The sequence below is a fragment of the Carassius carassius genome, chromosome 25 (genome assembly GCF_963082965.1).
Source record: "Carassius carassius chromosome 25, fCarCar2.1, whole genome shotgun sequence".
Lineage (NCBI taxonomy): Eukaryota > Metazoa > Chordata > Actinopteri > Cypriniformes > Cyprinidae > Carassius > Carassius carassius.
Genome location: NC_081779.1, coordinates 12995984 through 13011332, shown reverse-complemented (window position 1 = coordinate 13011332; position 15349 = coordinate 12995984). Strand labels below are relative to the sequence as shown.

Here is a 15349-nt window from a genome sequence, read left to right as displayed (position 1 = left end):
AAGATGTTTGGAACAATGGTGTAGTTATGGCATCTACCTTCAGGGTACATGGGCATGCTAACATGCCAAATCAAAAAAACTGATTTCATCACATGCAAAATGACAGTCAGTTATAAATATCAGCTTTGGTGACAAAATCCTATTTGTGTGCACAAAGCATTAGATCAGCCATTGACTTATTAAAACAAACTACTGACAAAGTAGCTGAGGGGTGAGATGTCCTAGTCCTACTTCTGCATTCATCTAGCCTAGTAAAAGAGAATATGGTAGATGGGCAGTTTTAGAGATGCTGTATCATGCCAGCTGCTGCAGGCGCTTACGTTTGCAGGAGGGCTGAGTACCGGACCATGTGCCATTGGGGAAGCACATCCTTTCTGCAGAGCCAAAAAGCTCGTATCCCACCGAGCAGCTGAAGTGCACTTTACTGCGTATCCGAAAGTCACTCTCTTCTCTGCTGCCGTGGGATGGTGTGCCTGGGTCACCGCATGTCCCTGATGAATCACCTTGAAAGACAGAGTGAGGAATAAAAAAGACAATAGAGATTGAAAGAGGTGAGGGTCATTCCAACTATATCGTAAATTTTCATGTCCCCATTGTATATGGCTTAATATATTGGATAAAATATTAAACTCATCGTTTTATAAATGGACACTAGATTAGTTAGTATTCTTTTATGACAATATCACCTTTAAGTGAACAAATGGGGTGAATTCTAAATAGTTTTACAGCTTTGTTTTATGCAGATATTACCATTTTTGGCATGTCACTTTGTAACATGAAATTATTATAAAATCTTCCAGTTGTTTGTATTTTTTTTTGTCTCTCCTTTGTCTAGTTTTAATTTGGTACTATTTTATTTCCCCACTGTCCTCAATTTAACTTTTCTTCCCGTTAGTCTTTTGCATGTTGTTTAACAATTCATGAATGACATCATCCTTAAGGAACACAGTTTTGGTGGGAAAACATCAGCACAAACAGTACGTTTAAGTAATGGAGTTTAAGTATTAACAAGGAATTTTGTGCAATAATTGGTGTGGTTCACTCTAAAAAATTCCATATTGTTTGATAAAATTACGGGAAAAAATTAACTTTAATGAAATGAAGTATTTTCATTTGATCATTTGTGATCATCATCACATGATCATTTCTTGTCATTGAGCAAATAAAAAGTTAAATTTAAAGTACCTGAGGCTAACGAGCATATTTGTGAAAGTCTCTTGTATAAAAATACTTTCTTAAAGACACAACAATATTCATCTGACTGTAGAAATAGCTAAATATGAGGCAAAAAAAAAGAAAGTTTGCGTCAAGTGTAAAGAAATGGACAATTTTAACCTTTGTCAAATGAATAAAAAAGGATGACTAGTCCTGTGCCTGTTTTCCAGCCCCTCTCAGGATGTAATCTGGGAGGAGGACATCTTTCTTTCCCCATCCACTCAAGGATTTGCTACAGCTCTCTGGAAATTGATATTCCTGATTGATTCCTGCTGCTTCCATATATCTGAGCTCAGGGCCCTGCAGCCTTGTACCTCTCCTGAACCTGAGCTCCATTCATCATCAGCACACAAACGCACACAATCACACACCTGCACATGCACATTTATGCTCACTCAGGGCTTATGAATAATCTAGACACAACAAAAAAATACAAAAAAGTGAGCGGTTGTGATTGTGTCACATCAAATAGAAGTTTCATGTTCAGCAGGCACAGACAAATCGCCTGCCGCTGGAAACCTGGTTAGGACACCTAGTGTTAGAAACCATGACTTATTGCTGAAACCCTGGACAAGAGAGCAAAAATAGATCGGGGGCCGGTTGTACCTGCTGCACACAAGTTATAACTTAGTACCAATTTGCATCAGAACAATTAGCTTTCAAGTTAAAATGTATGTACTACTAAACATTTGTGCGTTGCACAATTATACTTCGTTGAAAACGACATATATGACAATAAATAGAAGGCTTATTAAATTATATCAAAGACCTCATATTTAATCTTAGAATGTTGTTGACATTGTTCTAATTTACATGATTTTATTATGTCAACATCTGACCTGACATCAGAACTTCAGAATAAAAGGAATAGTGTGTCACGCGCTGTTAGTATTTATGCATGCTAGGTTTTAGAAATTAAAATCTAAAATGTTTAGAAAAAGATGCAAATTTATATATATATATATATATATATATATATATATATATATATATATATATATATATATATATATATATATATACACACTGTACATATTTATAGATTTGGTTGCATTTTATTTATATATTTAGAAACTACCATTAAAAATGTTGTGGTCAGTATTTTTTAAAATGAATACTATCATTCAGCAAGGTGCCTACTAAAAGTGACATCTAAACACGACTACTTCAAATAAATGCTGTTCTTTTGAACCTTTCATTGTTTTCACAAAGATATTAAGCATCACACCTGTATTTAACATTGATAATAATGTTTCCTGAGCAACAAATCAGCATATTAGAATGATTTCTGAAGGATCATGTGACACAGAAAACTGAAGTAATGGCTTTTGAAAAATGGCTTCAGCTTTGCATCACAGTTATAAATCAAAATGCAAACATATTAAAATAGAAAACAGCTCATTTGAATTGTAATAATATTTCACAGCATTACTCTTTTTACTGTAATGCTTATTGGATCATGATCAACAGATCATATGTAACTACACAATACTTTACAGAAAGCTTACAACCTGGGCTAACTTTTGCCTTAACAAAATTTAGCAACTTTATGTACAGATATTGCTACAAATTAACTTATATTCACTACATGTGAACTTCATGGGCCAAAGACCTCACAAACATTTGGTGCAACTGCAACCCTACTCAGCACCCTAAAGGTAAAAACTGCCATCTCATATCAGACCAGCCAACATCCAAAACCAGCCTACTGTATGTCACCGAAACCTGCCCAGATCCATAAACAAGTAATGATTTATTTAAGAACAGGCAGTTGTATGAAAAAAAACACACAAAAAAACCCTTCTAATTTAATACATCAGTGTGTCTGGAGAGTTAGGTAGACAGGGCTAGTGCTAGTGGCAGGTGGCCCAGGGGACAGATTAAAATAGCTGTTATTAAAGGACTGCAGGCTGTTCCTCTTACTTATTAATATGTCAGTGGGCTGCTTGAACAGGCTCTTCTGCTGAAGGGCTAGTTGTTGACCATTGCATGACTGGCAGGCTTTTATCCTTGAGACTTTTTGTGAATCGTATACATGTGCCATACATCTCACAGTGGGGACTCGAGGGCCAGACAGACAAAATGCATGCTGACGTGAACTTGAAGTTAAGTGAGTGTAGCCGGGTAAGGTATAGCCCAGGTATGATTGACTGATGTCATGCCAGCCTGTGAACCTATCAGTGTCCCTACTCCTTTGTGATTGGTTAACATGGATTAAATCCTATGGAGCTATCAGTGTTGGCATTTATACTATAAAAAGGGAAGGGTTTGATTACTCTGGATGCATCATCCTTGGTAGACCTTTGTGGATGTACGTCATTATGAACAAAGGATAGGGCTTGGTGCATCTTTACTGTTGCGTTTTAGTATTTGGGCCCTTTTCAGCATGTTAGTGGCCATGGTCTTGCGTGGTGAGCGACCATACATTTTGCTACATGCAGGTGTAACTGCACATCCAGTGGTTTCCAGTAACTTGGTGGGAGACAAATGTACATCATTGATTTGACCACACTGCTGCTTTGTTTTTAGTGTTTGTTGGGTGACTGTTTTAACTTTTTTTCTGGTCTGTCTTGGTTTATGTTGGTTAATTGTTTGTATGGGTTTTTCATGAGCGAGTTAGCTGGGAGGCAAGTAAGATATATTGGCCTTGGTCGGCCATTTTGTTTCTCCGGTTGGTGCATATGACTGCTAATTTTTTTGTTTCTTTGTTGTTCTTTGATTTGTACATGTAGTTGTTGACTCTGTGTATGTGGACTCCTTTTAGGAGTAGGTTGTTCTGTTGTGGTATGGAAGTGAGATTGTTGTATTTGTTTAATGTGTCTTGAAGTTTGTACTAGTTAACCATGTAGTCCGTTAGGATTAGAAACTTTCAAAGTGGGGGTTGCAGTCTTTTAGTGTGTCCACCTGAAGTGCGGTGTTTAGCCAATTGTATTGCTTTCACAACTGTGTGGTGTGGGTATGGTGTGAGGTGAAAATCCAAAGGCCCCCGCTAGTCATTTCTCTTCTTCTGGTCATTCTGTAACTGGTAGATTTGTGTATCTGGTTTGATTTAAATTGTATCTGGTTTTGACTATAGGGCTGTTATGTCCCGGTATATTCTGAGTGGCATAGTCGATTATAGGATTTGTATCCATTTTTGGTAATTTCCCCTACCTGACCAACCTATTGCCACATGAGGAAGATGGATTTCCTCTCAGAGAACAAGCACACAGAGGGGTCTGTTTCTAAGGTGATGAAGGAACAGGCACCCCACCGGTCATGCTTAGGTGAACTTTCTTAGAGTATCACCACATGCGTTGTGACAGCGGCATGTACATTTCTTGGGCCATGATACAGCAGGGTGCCTTGTATTGGTCTTTCCGGGCAGAGAAAGTAATACATTTTCTGGGAGGTCTATGTGTTTTTGTATTTCACTGTGGAACAAGGTGTGTGTTATGTCATGTTGCATCTTTGTCTTTCTTGCTGGTGGCAGAGGACGAGAGGAGCGAGAGCCGGGAGGTGTGGGTGTTTGGTCTCCCAAGAGTGTGTTTTGTCAGGGAGAGAGTGCTGACCAAGCATTCCACTTCAAGGGCAGACAGAGGGGACTGCTGTATTAGCCGTCCCGCTGGAACTCTTCCACTTATCTGCAGTGCCAGCCCTGAGACCAGCGTAGACATGAAAGGAGAGGGTATATGTCCATTTGCATGTCACAAATTGATGTACAGCCACCTCTGATCAAAGAAGTCACCTCAAACATGCAGTTCACACTTTGAGGCAACACTGCTGACATGATTACGTCAGATAAAAACTGACGCAATATTAAATGTCATCTTTCTGCATCCACACAAAACATGAGCGGAAGAGAAGTGGGAAACTAAACATGGATTAATGATCAGTGGCATCTTTGGTTGCTTTTAGCAGTCAGGTTTGATTTTTCACTTTGGGTCAAAAATGCTTTTGGATAACAGATAAGGGTCAGATTCAAAACAGCTGGATTGACGTAGCTGTAGCCTAGCAATTAAAGAGATATATCACCCAACAATGAAATTCCAAACCTGTATGACAGACTTTCTTTGGTGGAACACAAAAGATTTTTTTTGTCCATACAATGAAAGTAAGTGTGGTCCATTGTGTTTTTTTTTATTTTTTATTTTTTTAATGCCACTGACCTTCACTGTATGGACAAAAACATCTGAAAGAGCCTTCAAAATGGCTTTATTTGAGTTCAGCAAACGAAAGAAAGTCATACTGGTTCAGAAAGACACGAGGGTGAGTAAATTAAGAGAGAATATACATTTTTGTGGCGAACTGTCCCTTTCAATCCACATGCTCCACATTCATGCAGGACACACAAATGCAACATCCCATTCCTTCTACGCATGCTCATTGGAAATTTGGAGATTCAGTAGATTCAGTTAGTCAGGAGTAAGTTACAACTGAAACAGGACACTTTTTTACTCTTAAAATGTTTTAATTTATTTGCTCTAATCTCAGTTTTAAAGGTGCACTCTGTACTTGTTGCACTAGCTGGGACAGTAATCGATTTGAACTCAATTCTGACACTGACTGTTTAGTAGTGTTGATGCAGCAAAAGCAGTAGTTTTCGGTTACCAATTCCATTAGAAATGAATACAAATTCTATATTTGCAGTGAGCAATTATAAGTTTACAATATGAGCTAAAGTGTTATCAGCATAAAAGAGTAGTGCTGTATTCAGTTGGTCATGTGATCTCAAAGTCATAACCCACTACTATTAAATTAAATATTATTAGTCTATTATTCATTGTATTTATTGCAATATTCATTGCATTTAATATATATATTTTTTAATTCAAATATATAAAATGTAAAACTCAGAAATTCAAAAGGAGTAGGAGTAGAAGAACTGATTAGAAGCTATTGTATTTATTATTAGTAGTATTATTTTTTTGCAATTCTATTTGGATACCTTTAGGGAGATAGTTATGACACATTTCACCTATAAGAAAAGCAAAATCCCTGCGGCCTGAGCTAGCAGCTGCTCTGTCTCAGTCAGTGTTCAGTCAGCTCGCTCTATCTGCAGTCAAGCAGTGCCAGAAAGCTCAAGCAGAGCTAGGAAGTTAAGTCTTGAGATAGGCTCACTGCTAGAGGCTGCTTCATTAGCTGCAGCCTTCACATACTTACAGACACTCTAATTGGACCACAGGAAGTTCAGGTGTGAGCAGGAAGAGAACAGAAGATGTTCCCACCAGGTGGACACTAAAGCCCTCACTGATATAGCCCAGTATACGTGCTAATTGGGTATCAGGCTGTTTCAGGGGCAAAGAGTAAATGGTTGTTTGTTGATTTTAAGAGGGTTGGATCATGTCATAACTTCGGGAGGCTTTACCTCAGATACCTCTCTCTGATCGCAGGCAATTAGAAGAGGCTGGCAACAATGTCAAAGGCTTGTAATAGCTTCGGTTTGGACTCTTATTAAAAACAAAAGGTTGTAAAACATCATGGGACATGGCTTACCCAATCTCAAGAGCCAATCGTGCAACAGATGCACACACAAAATATCAGCTCCGTTCTTTCAAACAGCCTGCATTCCCCTGCGTGAGCGCATATTCTTGTACAAATGCCTTCAGCATTGCACACACAAAAAAGGATGAAGTTGCGCTGCTATGCATTTGTGCCATGAAACCTAGAAAACCCTGGAGGCAGAAGAACAGTACCAGGAAGGAGAATAAAGCCTCCTAAAACCACGGGGAAGAGAGATTTCTCTTTCTGTCTAGCTGTTGTTCTCTCTCTGCCTCCTCCTTTCTGGGTCATGGATCTCTGAAGAGGATTGGAGCATATACGGAGGAATTGGAAAGAGACCATGTCTGCATTCACAGACGCTTAATGCGGGTTTAATTTTAATGCATTTTACTGTGAACACTTTTTTTTTTCAAATCTGTTCTTTAATTCACTTAGTACTTTATCAAATTACATCATGATTATTTTAGTGTTTCATGTTGTATGCTAAAATGAAACAAGAACAAGTCAATAGGCAATCTTTAGTACAAATCAAAAATAAAATTAAACAAAGGTAATATAACAACAACATAATGTAGGAATATTTTTATTATTAAATGTTATTATTTCAGCAATTTAACAGTATTAAGCAATAGTATAAAGTAGGCTATACGATAAAGTTGAGCAGAGTTTGACTTTTTAAAACAAAATTACTCTCTGATATAACAAAATCATAATATCAATACTGCAATGTGATGTTTAATCTACCCTGCCATTTAGGGGTGGTAAGATTTTTAATGCTTTCTCAGCAAGGCTGCATTCATTAAATCAAAGATACAGTAAAAACAGTCATATTGTGAAACGTTATTAAAACTTTTATAACCTAATATAATTTTATATAATATTATATTTGTAATTTATTGCTGTGATGGAAAAGCTGAATTGTAAGGAGCCATTACATTCTTCAGTGTCACTTCAGAAATTCAAATCACTTCATTCAAATATGCTGATTTGCCGAAGAAACATTTGTTTTTATTATAAATGTTCAAATGAATATTTATAATATTTTGGTGGACACGTGATAATTTTCTTTTTCAGGATTAAGTCATTTTACCCACACATTTTACCATAAGCCCATTTGTGGTCATTATGCCCCCCTTCTTAGACAATCTCAAATAGAATGGACTAATTTCTAGCTTAAAAAAAAAAAAAAAATTGCACATTAAGTGTTTATACATGAACAATAATTCTGAAGGCTGGATTTAAAACACAAGGACAATACAATCAACCAAACCAATCAAAGATCAGTTTACAGGCTTATACAAAAAGCAGCACAACCTTTAGCACAATTTGTAATAATTCAAGAGTTCCTTCTCAATACCAAGAGCATCCAATATATTTTTCATATTTTTTTAAGAGGGAGAATCGAGTTCTCCACTACCAAGTTAGTGGTTCGGTGCACAAAATCTTTTTTTTTGAAGGGCACAATCATATGCAGACCATTCTAGGCAGCGGGAGGGACTTGTTGAGCTCACTGAACCAGAGTATGTGGTATAAAAGCATTCAAAATGCCAGTGACTGAGCCGTTCTCTCACTCTATGCCTTTGTTGTTTGTTTATATTTAATTCCCTTTAAAGTCCCCAAGCACAATGTGACAGTGTGACAGAATAAGAGTTAGGTGAGGCACTGGACACAGGGGTCCTCGATTCACAATAATTTTATGTGACAAAGGCTCAGCTGCCGCTAGCACACCGAGTTCAGAGATATTTGAAGTGGCCTTGCAGAGCGTTTCGTGCGTGGATAGCGTATGGCTTATGTAAAATTTCTCTAAGCCATATTTGGTGCTCAACATAATTAATTCTTTACGTGTGGGTGTACGAAACCTCATGTGGAGCCCTTTGAGGTTCCCCTCTGGATGTTTCCCAGTTAGAACATGCCTTTCCATTCCATTTACAGAATGAACAATGGAAGTGAGACGGTGGGGCATTGTGTTGTGCTTGTTATGAAAAATGCATGTCCGGTCTGGTCTCTGCAGCTCGTCTTGATTCTAAGAATCCCCCGTTCCTGTTGTAAGGTCTACACAACATAAACAGACATGGACTCCTGCAGTTGTGTCTGTGTATTTGTCCATGCCCGAAGCCATCTTAATGTAATCGCAATAAAAAGCACAGAAAATGTATTAAAAAAAAAAACATCACAGCAATCCCACAGATTAATTATAGACCTCACAGATGTTGGACACAGGCTTAAGGCGATTCCCCACCTGCCGATTTTTCAGCCATAAACATCATTTACACAGTCACTGGAAAATCATAGGGAGTTTTGGTCACGTCTCTTAATGGGTGAGTGTTAACAGACCCGGTGACTCAACCCTCTGCTGAGTTAATGGTTCTGCCACTGGGGCGGATTCTCACTGGGTGTCCAATGAGTTTCTTCTCACACGGAAGAACTGACAAACTTTATTTTAAGACATTTTGCTGCTTGGAAGTCATCCAAACTTATATACCACCAATTATTAACTGTGATTGTGACACCTATCTATTTTCTGAGGTTCTCCTGCACTTATATGACTAATAAAATGACTAATTAAATAAAAAGCAGAAGCAGAACAAACTGGTTTTATGGAAAGTAAATCTATTTCTAACTCAAGCTGTGCATAAACATATACTCTCAATAGCAAGCCCTGAAGGAATAAATACAACCAACAATTCAGAGAGGATAGATGCAAACAAATCGCATGCAAATTCAAACTATTACAAGAGTGTTTGTGCAGTATTCCTGTTTAGCAAGCTCCACGTGAGGGGGAATTGGAATCTGACCCTATTGAAAAAGAGATGGTGCATCTCAAGGGGTTTATGCTCAAGAATAAATTAGTTGCAAACAGAAAGAAATGTCAGAGACTTAGTCTGTGACCCCTCTTCCATGGTGAACCAGTCATTTTGACAGAATGTGGCCAGATTTCAGCAAAAACAGTCACACAGCAGTGGTGTTTTATTTACTTTATGAATCAGTTTTTTAAACAAGAATACTCAGGAAGGTTTCTTTAAGTATATTGGTGACATTGCCAAAGTTCTACTGGATTTAGACCATCTCAGGTTTTTTTCTGATTCTTTATGTCATTCCAGATGGACTGGATGATGCTGAGATCAGATCTCTGTGATCAGATCACTGGCTGTTGTCAGACTCCTTGTGCATACAAAAATCTCACTGGATTATTACAATTAATGGCAAAAGGAATGTTTGGAAATGTAAACTGATATTTCCTGCTGACACAACACAGCAAAAGATAGAAATAGCTGTCTTAAAACAATATTATTTTGTTGTTGTTGGTGAAAATACTAATGGACTAAGACTTTTGCACAGTACTGTCTAAGACTCTGTACAGATAGAGTCACTGAAAGATACCCATCACTAATACATAGACTGACATTCTGTCTGGAAAACAGACAAAAGCAGAGTGATACAAACAGTAACATCACCCAGAGTTGGACTCTTGGAAAACTGCCCAGCCAGTCAAATTGGCTAAGGACTAAGAGAGGACTAGAAATAACTGTAGTAAAATATCAAGCAGATCACATTCCAAACACAAAACTGACAACTATTTTGCAGATTTCTTTTGCTTTGGCAGAGAAAATATTTACAAAAGAAGCCAAAGCAGGAAGCTTTGCGAACACAGGCAACGACTGATCCAAAAATTATTATGAACAGTGTTGGGAAGGTTACTTTGGAAATGTAATAGGTTACAGATTACAAGTTACCCTGTTTAAAATGTAATAGTAGTGTAACTTTTTCAATTACTTTATTAAAGTAATGTAACTAATTACTTTTGAGTACTTTTTGATTACTTTTCTAAATGTGTGAAAATTAAAGAATAATAAATAAAGGCATATACATCAACTTAAATACAGTTATCTAATAAGCATGTGACGTATTCTGTGTAATAAACTCCTGAAACATTGGTGTTTTTTTAAACTGCTGTCTCTTTGTATATGATATGATGATAGTTTTCTCAAAATAAGTAAAATGCACATTAAGTGACACAGAGCAGTTCTAGAAATTATGTTTATGTGCTCATGTACTCCTATATTGAGGCGGCAGAGGTTGAAAACACTGCAAGCTTCAGTAGGCCTATGTGTAGTAAATGAAACTATGTCTTTGCCATTAATTTACAGGAGGGGCGGACTGGGAAAAAAAATCAGACTGGAAAATTCAAACTCATACAAACAAATTCATGGACAAAACTATTTTTTTGTATGGACCTGACATAAAAAAAGGTTTAAATCTTTAATTTGGGGACATGCAAAATAATTAAAAGTTCTCTCCTGAACTGCACCATCACTTCCATTTTTCTCTTCAGTCTCTTTATTTTGCCCTGTTATCCATCTCACTCATGACTTTAATACTCAAGATTGAACAAAACTATACTTTACAATACAATACTCTACAATACTACAATATCTTTATAGAAAAATCCTAATACTGTACACGAGTCATGTTTTTCCCTTACAAAAATTAACCTTGCTTTTATTAGTCTATATAAAAGTAAAATAACCTTGTTTTGTTTTTGTTTTTTTGCAAATGGATTTGTATTTATTTTTAAATGAATACATTTGTAAAATAATTTTACATTTTTGGTTACCACATTTAAACAATAGTAACCATTTTCTCTGGATTTATAGTTAAATATTAAAATGTTAATTTTCGTAAGGGTTGTGTTGTTGTCTGTCGTAGCTGCCCCTAAACTTATAAAAAAATAGGAATTTTTTTTCAGATAAATTCCTACTGTAACATTACAACTGATAATAATGATGTCCTTTATATAGTATTTTGAGTGATGACTGGTGAGCAACGTGCTGCTGCTTGATTAAATAAAAAAAAAAAACAAAGACAAAAAAGCATCTTTACAGATGAAACTGACCTAAAACCCTGAACAGTAGTTCTGCTTCTCTGCTCCAGCTGTGCGCTTCCACACTCCACTCTATTCTCTCTCTCTCTCTCTCTCTCTCTCTCTCTCTCTCTCTCTCTCTCTCTCTCGCATTGATTACTCTGAGTCTGATCCAAACCGTTTGGCGGAGGCGCGGAGAGCGCGCGAGTCATGACTAACACTTCATGACTTATTAGAGATTTAATTATCAAATGGTGGATTCGCAAATGATCGCTTTAGTACATTCGGCAGGCAATTATACAATAATGATATTAAATAGTGGGGCAAAATCGGCTGCCAGGCCACCGGGAATTGTCCCAGTTCTCCCGGTGTCCAGTCCGCGCCTGATTTCCACAGACACGCAGAATGAGCAAGTCATATATTGCATTTTCGGGGCTTTATATTCACAGACACTAGTCGATGTCATGTTTTGATTCAAGTGTACTGTCCTACTTTTGATTTAGTCATCCAAAATGTGGCATATTCCGTCCGCGTTCTACGAACCAGACTGTATTTCCGCATCCCGGAAATTATTAGGGCGGTATGTCTCAGAATAGTCAGTGCAATTTGGGAAAGAAATCAGTTAAATCTGTATGTGGATGTGTGTAAATATTCAAATGTAATCCCCTTTGTAATCGTTAAAAATTTCATAAGTAACTGTAATTTAATTACTAATTTTTTCGTAGTAACTGTAACTAATTACAGTTACAATAATTTTGTAATTAAATTACGTAACGCCGTTACATGTAACTAGTTACTCCCCAACACTGATTATGAAATATCAGAAATCTTGGAATTTTGCCTTCCCAGTCAAATTAGTTGACTGCAAATAACTGAAAGGCCTAGTAAGGATTAAGAGGGCCCTCATATCGGTCCACAAACACAGAACCTAATGGCTTTTGCATCTGTGTGATGTCAACAACAGAGAATTGACAATACGTAAAATCTCTTCTAAGGCAGCATGTAATGGCTTAGAAAGCGTTGATGGATGTGTGTGTGTGTCCGTCCTACCTGAGCAAAAGGGCATGGGTGCGCTCCAATGGCCCTTGAGCTGGCAGGTTCGTGAGGACTCGCCCTTCAGTTGCCGGCCACCCGTGCAGCTGTAGCGCACCGTGGCGCCAAAGGTGAATTTGTCCCCGCTCAGCACTCCATTGGGAGGAGATCCAGGATGTCCACAGTCCACCACTATCCAATACACATGCAGAAAAGTGTGAACACAGTTACTGGATCAGCAATCACTCCTTCAATACACATTCACAAGCTGAATATGATTAAACTAAAACATGAAAGACTTGAAACAAAGCTGCTCTTTTAAATATATAATCACTCCAGTTGATCTCGATGATTACGGTGCTAATTCTGCTTCCCTTCACTATGATCAGCACTTTCTGAAAGTTTGTTCCTATCCTGGAGCTTAGACCTCACTGCTTGAGAAACTCTACTAGAATTAGAATATTACTGATTCTATTTAAAATTAATATCAATGAATGCAATATAATTTATTTATTAAAAGTTTTGGCCTTTCAGTGTGTAAGGATAAAAGAACCTGAGATACTTTGATCTCCTGAGAAACAGACAATACAAACATACACGGGCATCTTCGAGACACCCCACAGAGTGGAGGAGCAGGAGACCTCCTACCCTTCTGGCCATTTGTTTCATTATAAATCCCTTCACCCATTCTTCCTTCTACTCAATCAGCTCAAAATTATTACATGAAAATGTCAATGCAAGTGAACTAACAGTCATGTCTGGTATCATTTGAAATGTCTCAGTGCAACTGGTACAATGGTCTCAATCTTACAAAAGTAGATTAAAAGATAATACAGATCCTAAGAGTTAAGAGATATTTTGCCTACTGTAATAGGAGTGCCCCTTAGTGTCCTCCATGTAAATTACTCCCTGTTCCCATTGAGTTGTAAAACCACCCAGGCTTGGGACCTTAGTTAATGCAAATTCCAATTGTTAGTTCCTGTCTCCATCTCGGGGGATGTTTGTCTTGGTCTGATGTATTTAAAGGACTGCAGCAAAAGGATCAGGGCCTTCTGTAGCTGGAATGAGCCCATAGCATGAAGTGTGTCCACACACTTCATACTATGTATTTTTCTAAAAGTCAGGTATGCATCTTTTACTCTTAGATTCATCTTTGAGAATTTGATGTCTTGTATTGATTTGATATCTATGAATTGGCTATGTAATACACATTTACCTGACTGTTAATAAATTGTTACATTTGATTGTATTCTGTTTTACTCTAGTTATTGTCTCTAGTAGATTACGCTGTGTCCTTGTTACCGCATTTCCCGTGTCAGGTTAGTAACGGACTAAAATTCAGTTGAGATGGAGCATAAGGCACACCAAATGTATCTTTAGATATTCGGCTAACACTTGGTATTAGTTCAAGTGTACTTAGATTGTAAGGGCTTATAGGGAATTTCCGTTTAGGTCAACTGGATGTTGTTCGACCAACCTAAATAGGGTGAGCCTAACCTCTGTTTATTGTAATATTACTCTAGCTAAGTGTACATGGGAAACCATAGTATGACCATACCAAAACTACTATCAGGGAAACTAATATTGGTCAGCTTATACCTATAATAGTGGTCGTGATCTCTGACTAGAAATAATGTTGCTTTATTCAAGTGTTTACAAATCTATGGGGGCTAATTAAAAGTACTATTAGAATGAGCAAGCATAGGAGCGGCCATCTAAAGTATTAGCCAATTACCTCTGTCTAATAACCAAGACTGATGAGAATGTGACCGTAAGATACACTAAGGCCAAAGCGATATTTTGAGCGACATGAGCACCCGAATGAACGAGTACAATAATATGAGAGAATAAATAGAATAATCAAATCTTAGAATAATAATAATTAGAGACAGGCAAACAACCAATTTGCCTTTCAAACTAAATTCGAGGTCATACTAAAATGGAGTCAGATTAAATGCTACAATGGAGTCAGATTTGAGTTTAACCTAAATTGAATAACTCTACGCGCTGAAAGACAGAACATGCAGGAAACCTTCATCCAGCACCGAAAACCTTCCTTGGGCCGAGTGCCTGGACCTTACAAGTGTGCACAGAAACATCATCAAGCTAACATAAAAAAAAACAAAAAAAAAAACTTACAAATCATATGTAACGTCACTGGAATCTAACAGTTTAGATGTAAACCAACATAAAAATAGTCACATCAAGAAAAGTTACAAAAAAGAGTCTCATTCACTATCAACTGTGTATATATGTATTTGAATATCAGCAGAAAAGCTGTTCACAAACAGGTGTGAGCATACATAAATATTAATAAAGTAAAGTGTAGCAATCTCATAACCACTTGAGAAAAAATAATAAAATAAAACACCTTTCATATACTGCAAGCAAACGTCAGCATTTTTATGTAGAACGTACCCCAGATTTTATTGTAGGGTCACTTTGGTATTCAAAGAGCCCAGCAACTGGTGTTAGGATCAAACATGTAAAACTACAGGGAAGATTATACAGACACACAAAGCAGAAGCGACGACTGGGCGAAAGGGCATCTCTGACAGCAGGGAGTCTTGTCAGGGCTAAATGTAAGCTCAGGCCCCGTTGACTTCACAGCTGCTGCAGAACGTTTCACCGAGCTGTACACAGGCTGAAGATGTGCCGTGTTTCAACTTTCACATAATAAAGGAGGATCAGATAAAAAAAAAGACATTGCTAATTAATCTGCCACAAAAATCTGTGTTCCACCTGTCCCTCAATTACAAC

General features: G+C 37.4%; 1 protein-coding gene across 5 annotated transcripts in view; it reads right to left on the bottom strand.

Annotated features, from left to right (window-relative positions):
* Positions 1-15349, bottom strand: part of LOC132104209 (CUB and sushi domain-containing protein 3-like) — a 435094-nt gene that overhangs the window by 35999 nt on the left and 383746 nt on the right. For all 5 annotated transcript variants that reach the window (XM_059509502.1, XM_059509503.1, XM_059509504.1 and 2 more), the window contains 2 exons: positions 12608-12781; positions 321-503 (listed from right to left, as the gene is read on the bottom strand). In XM_059509502.1, coding sequence (XP_059365485.1) covers positions 321-503; positions 12608-12781 — 357 coding nt within the window. The remainder of the gene's footprint in view (positions 1-320; positions 504-12607; positions 12782-15349) is intronic.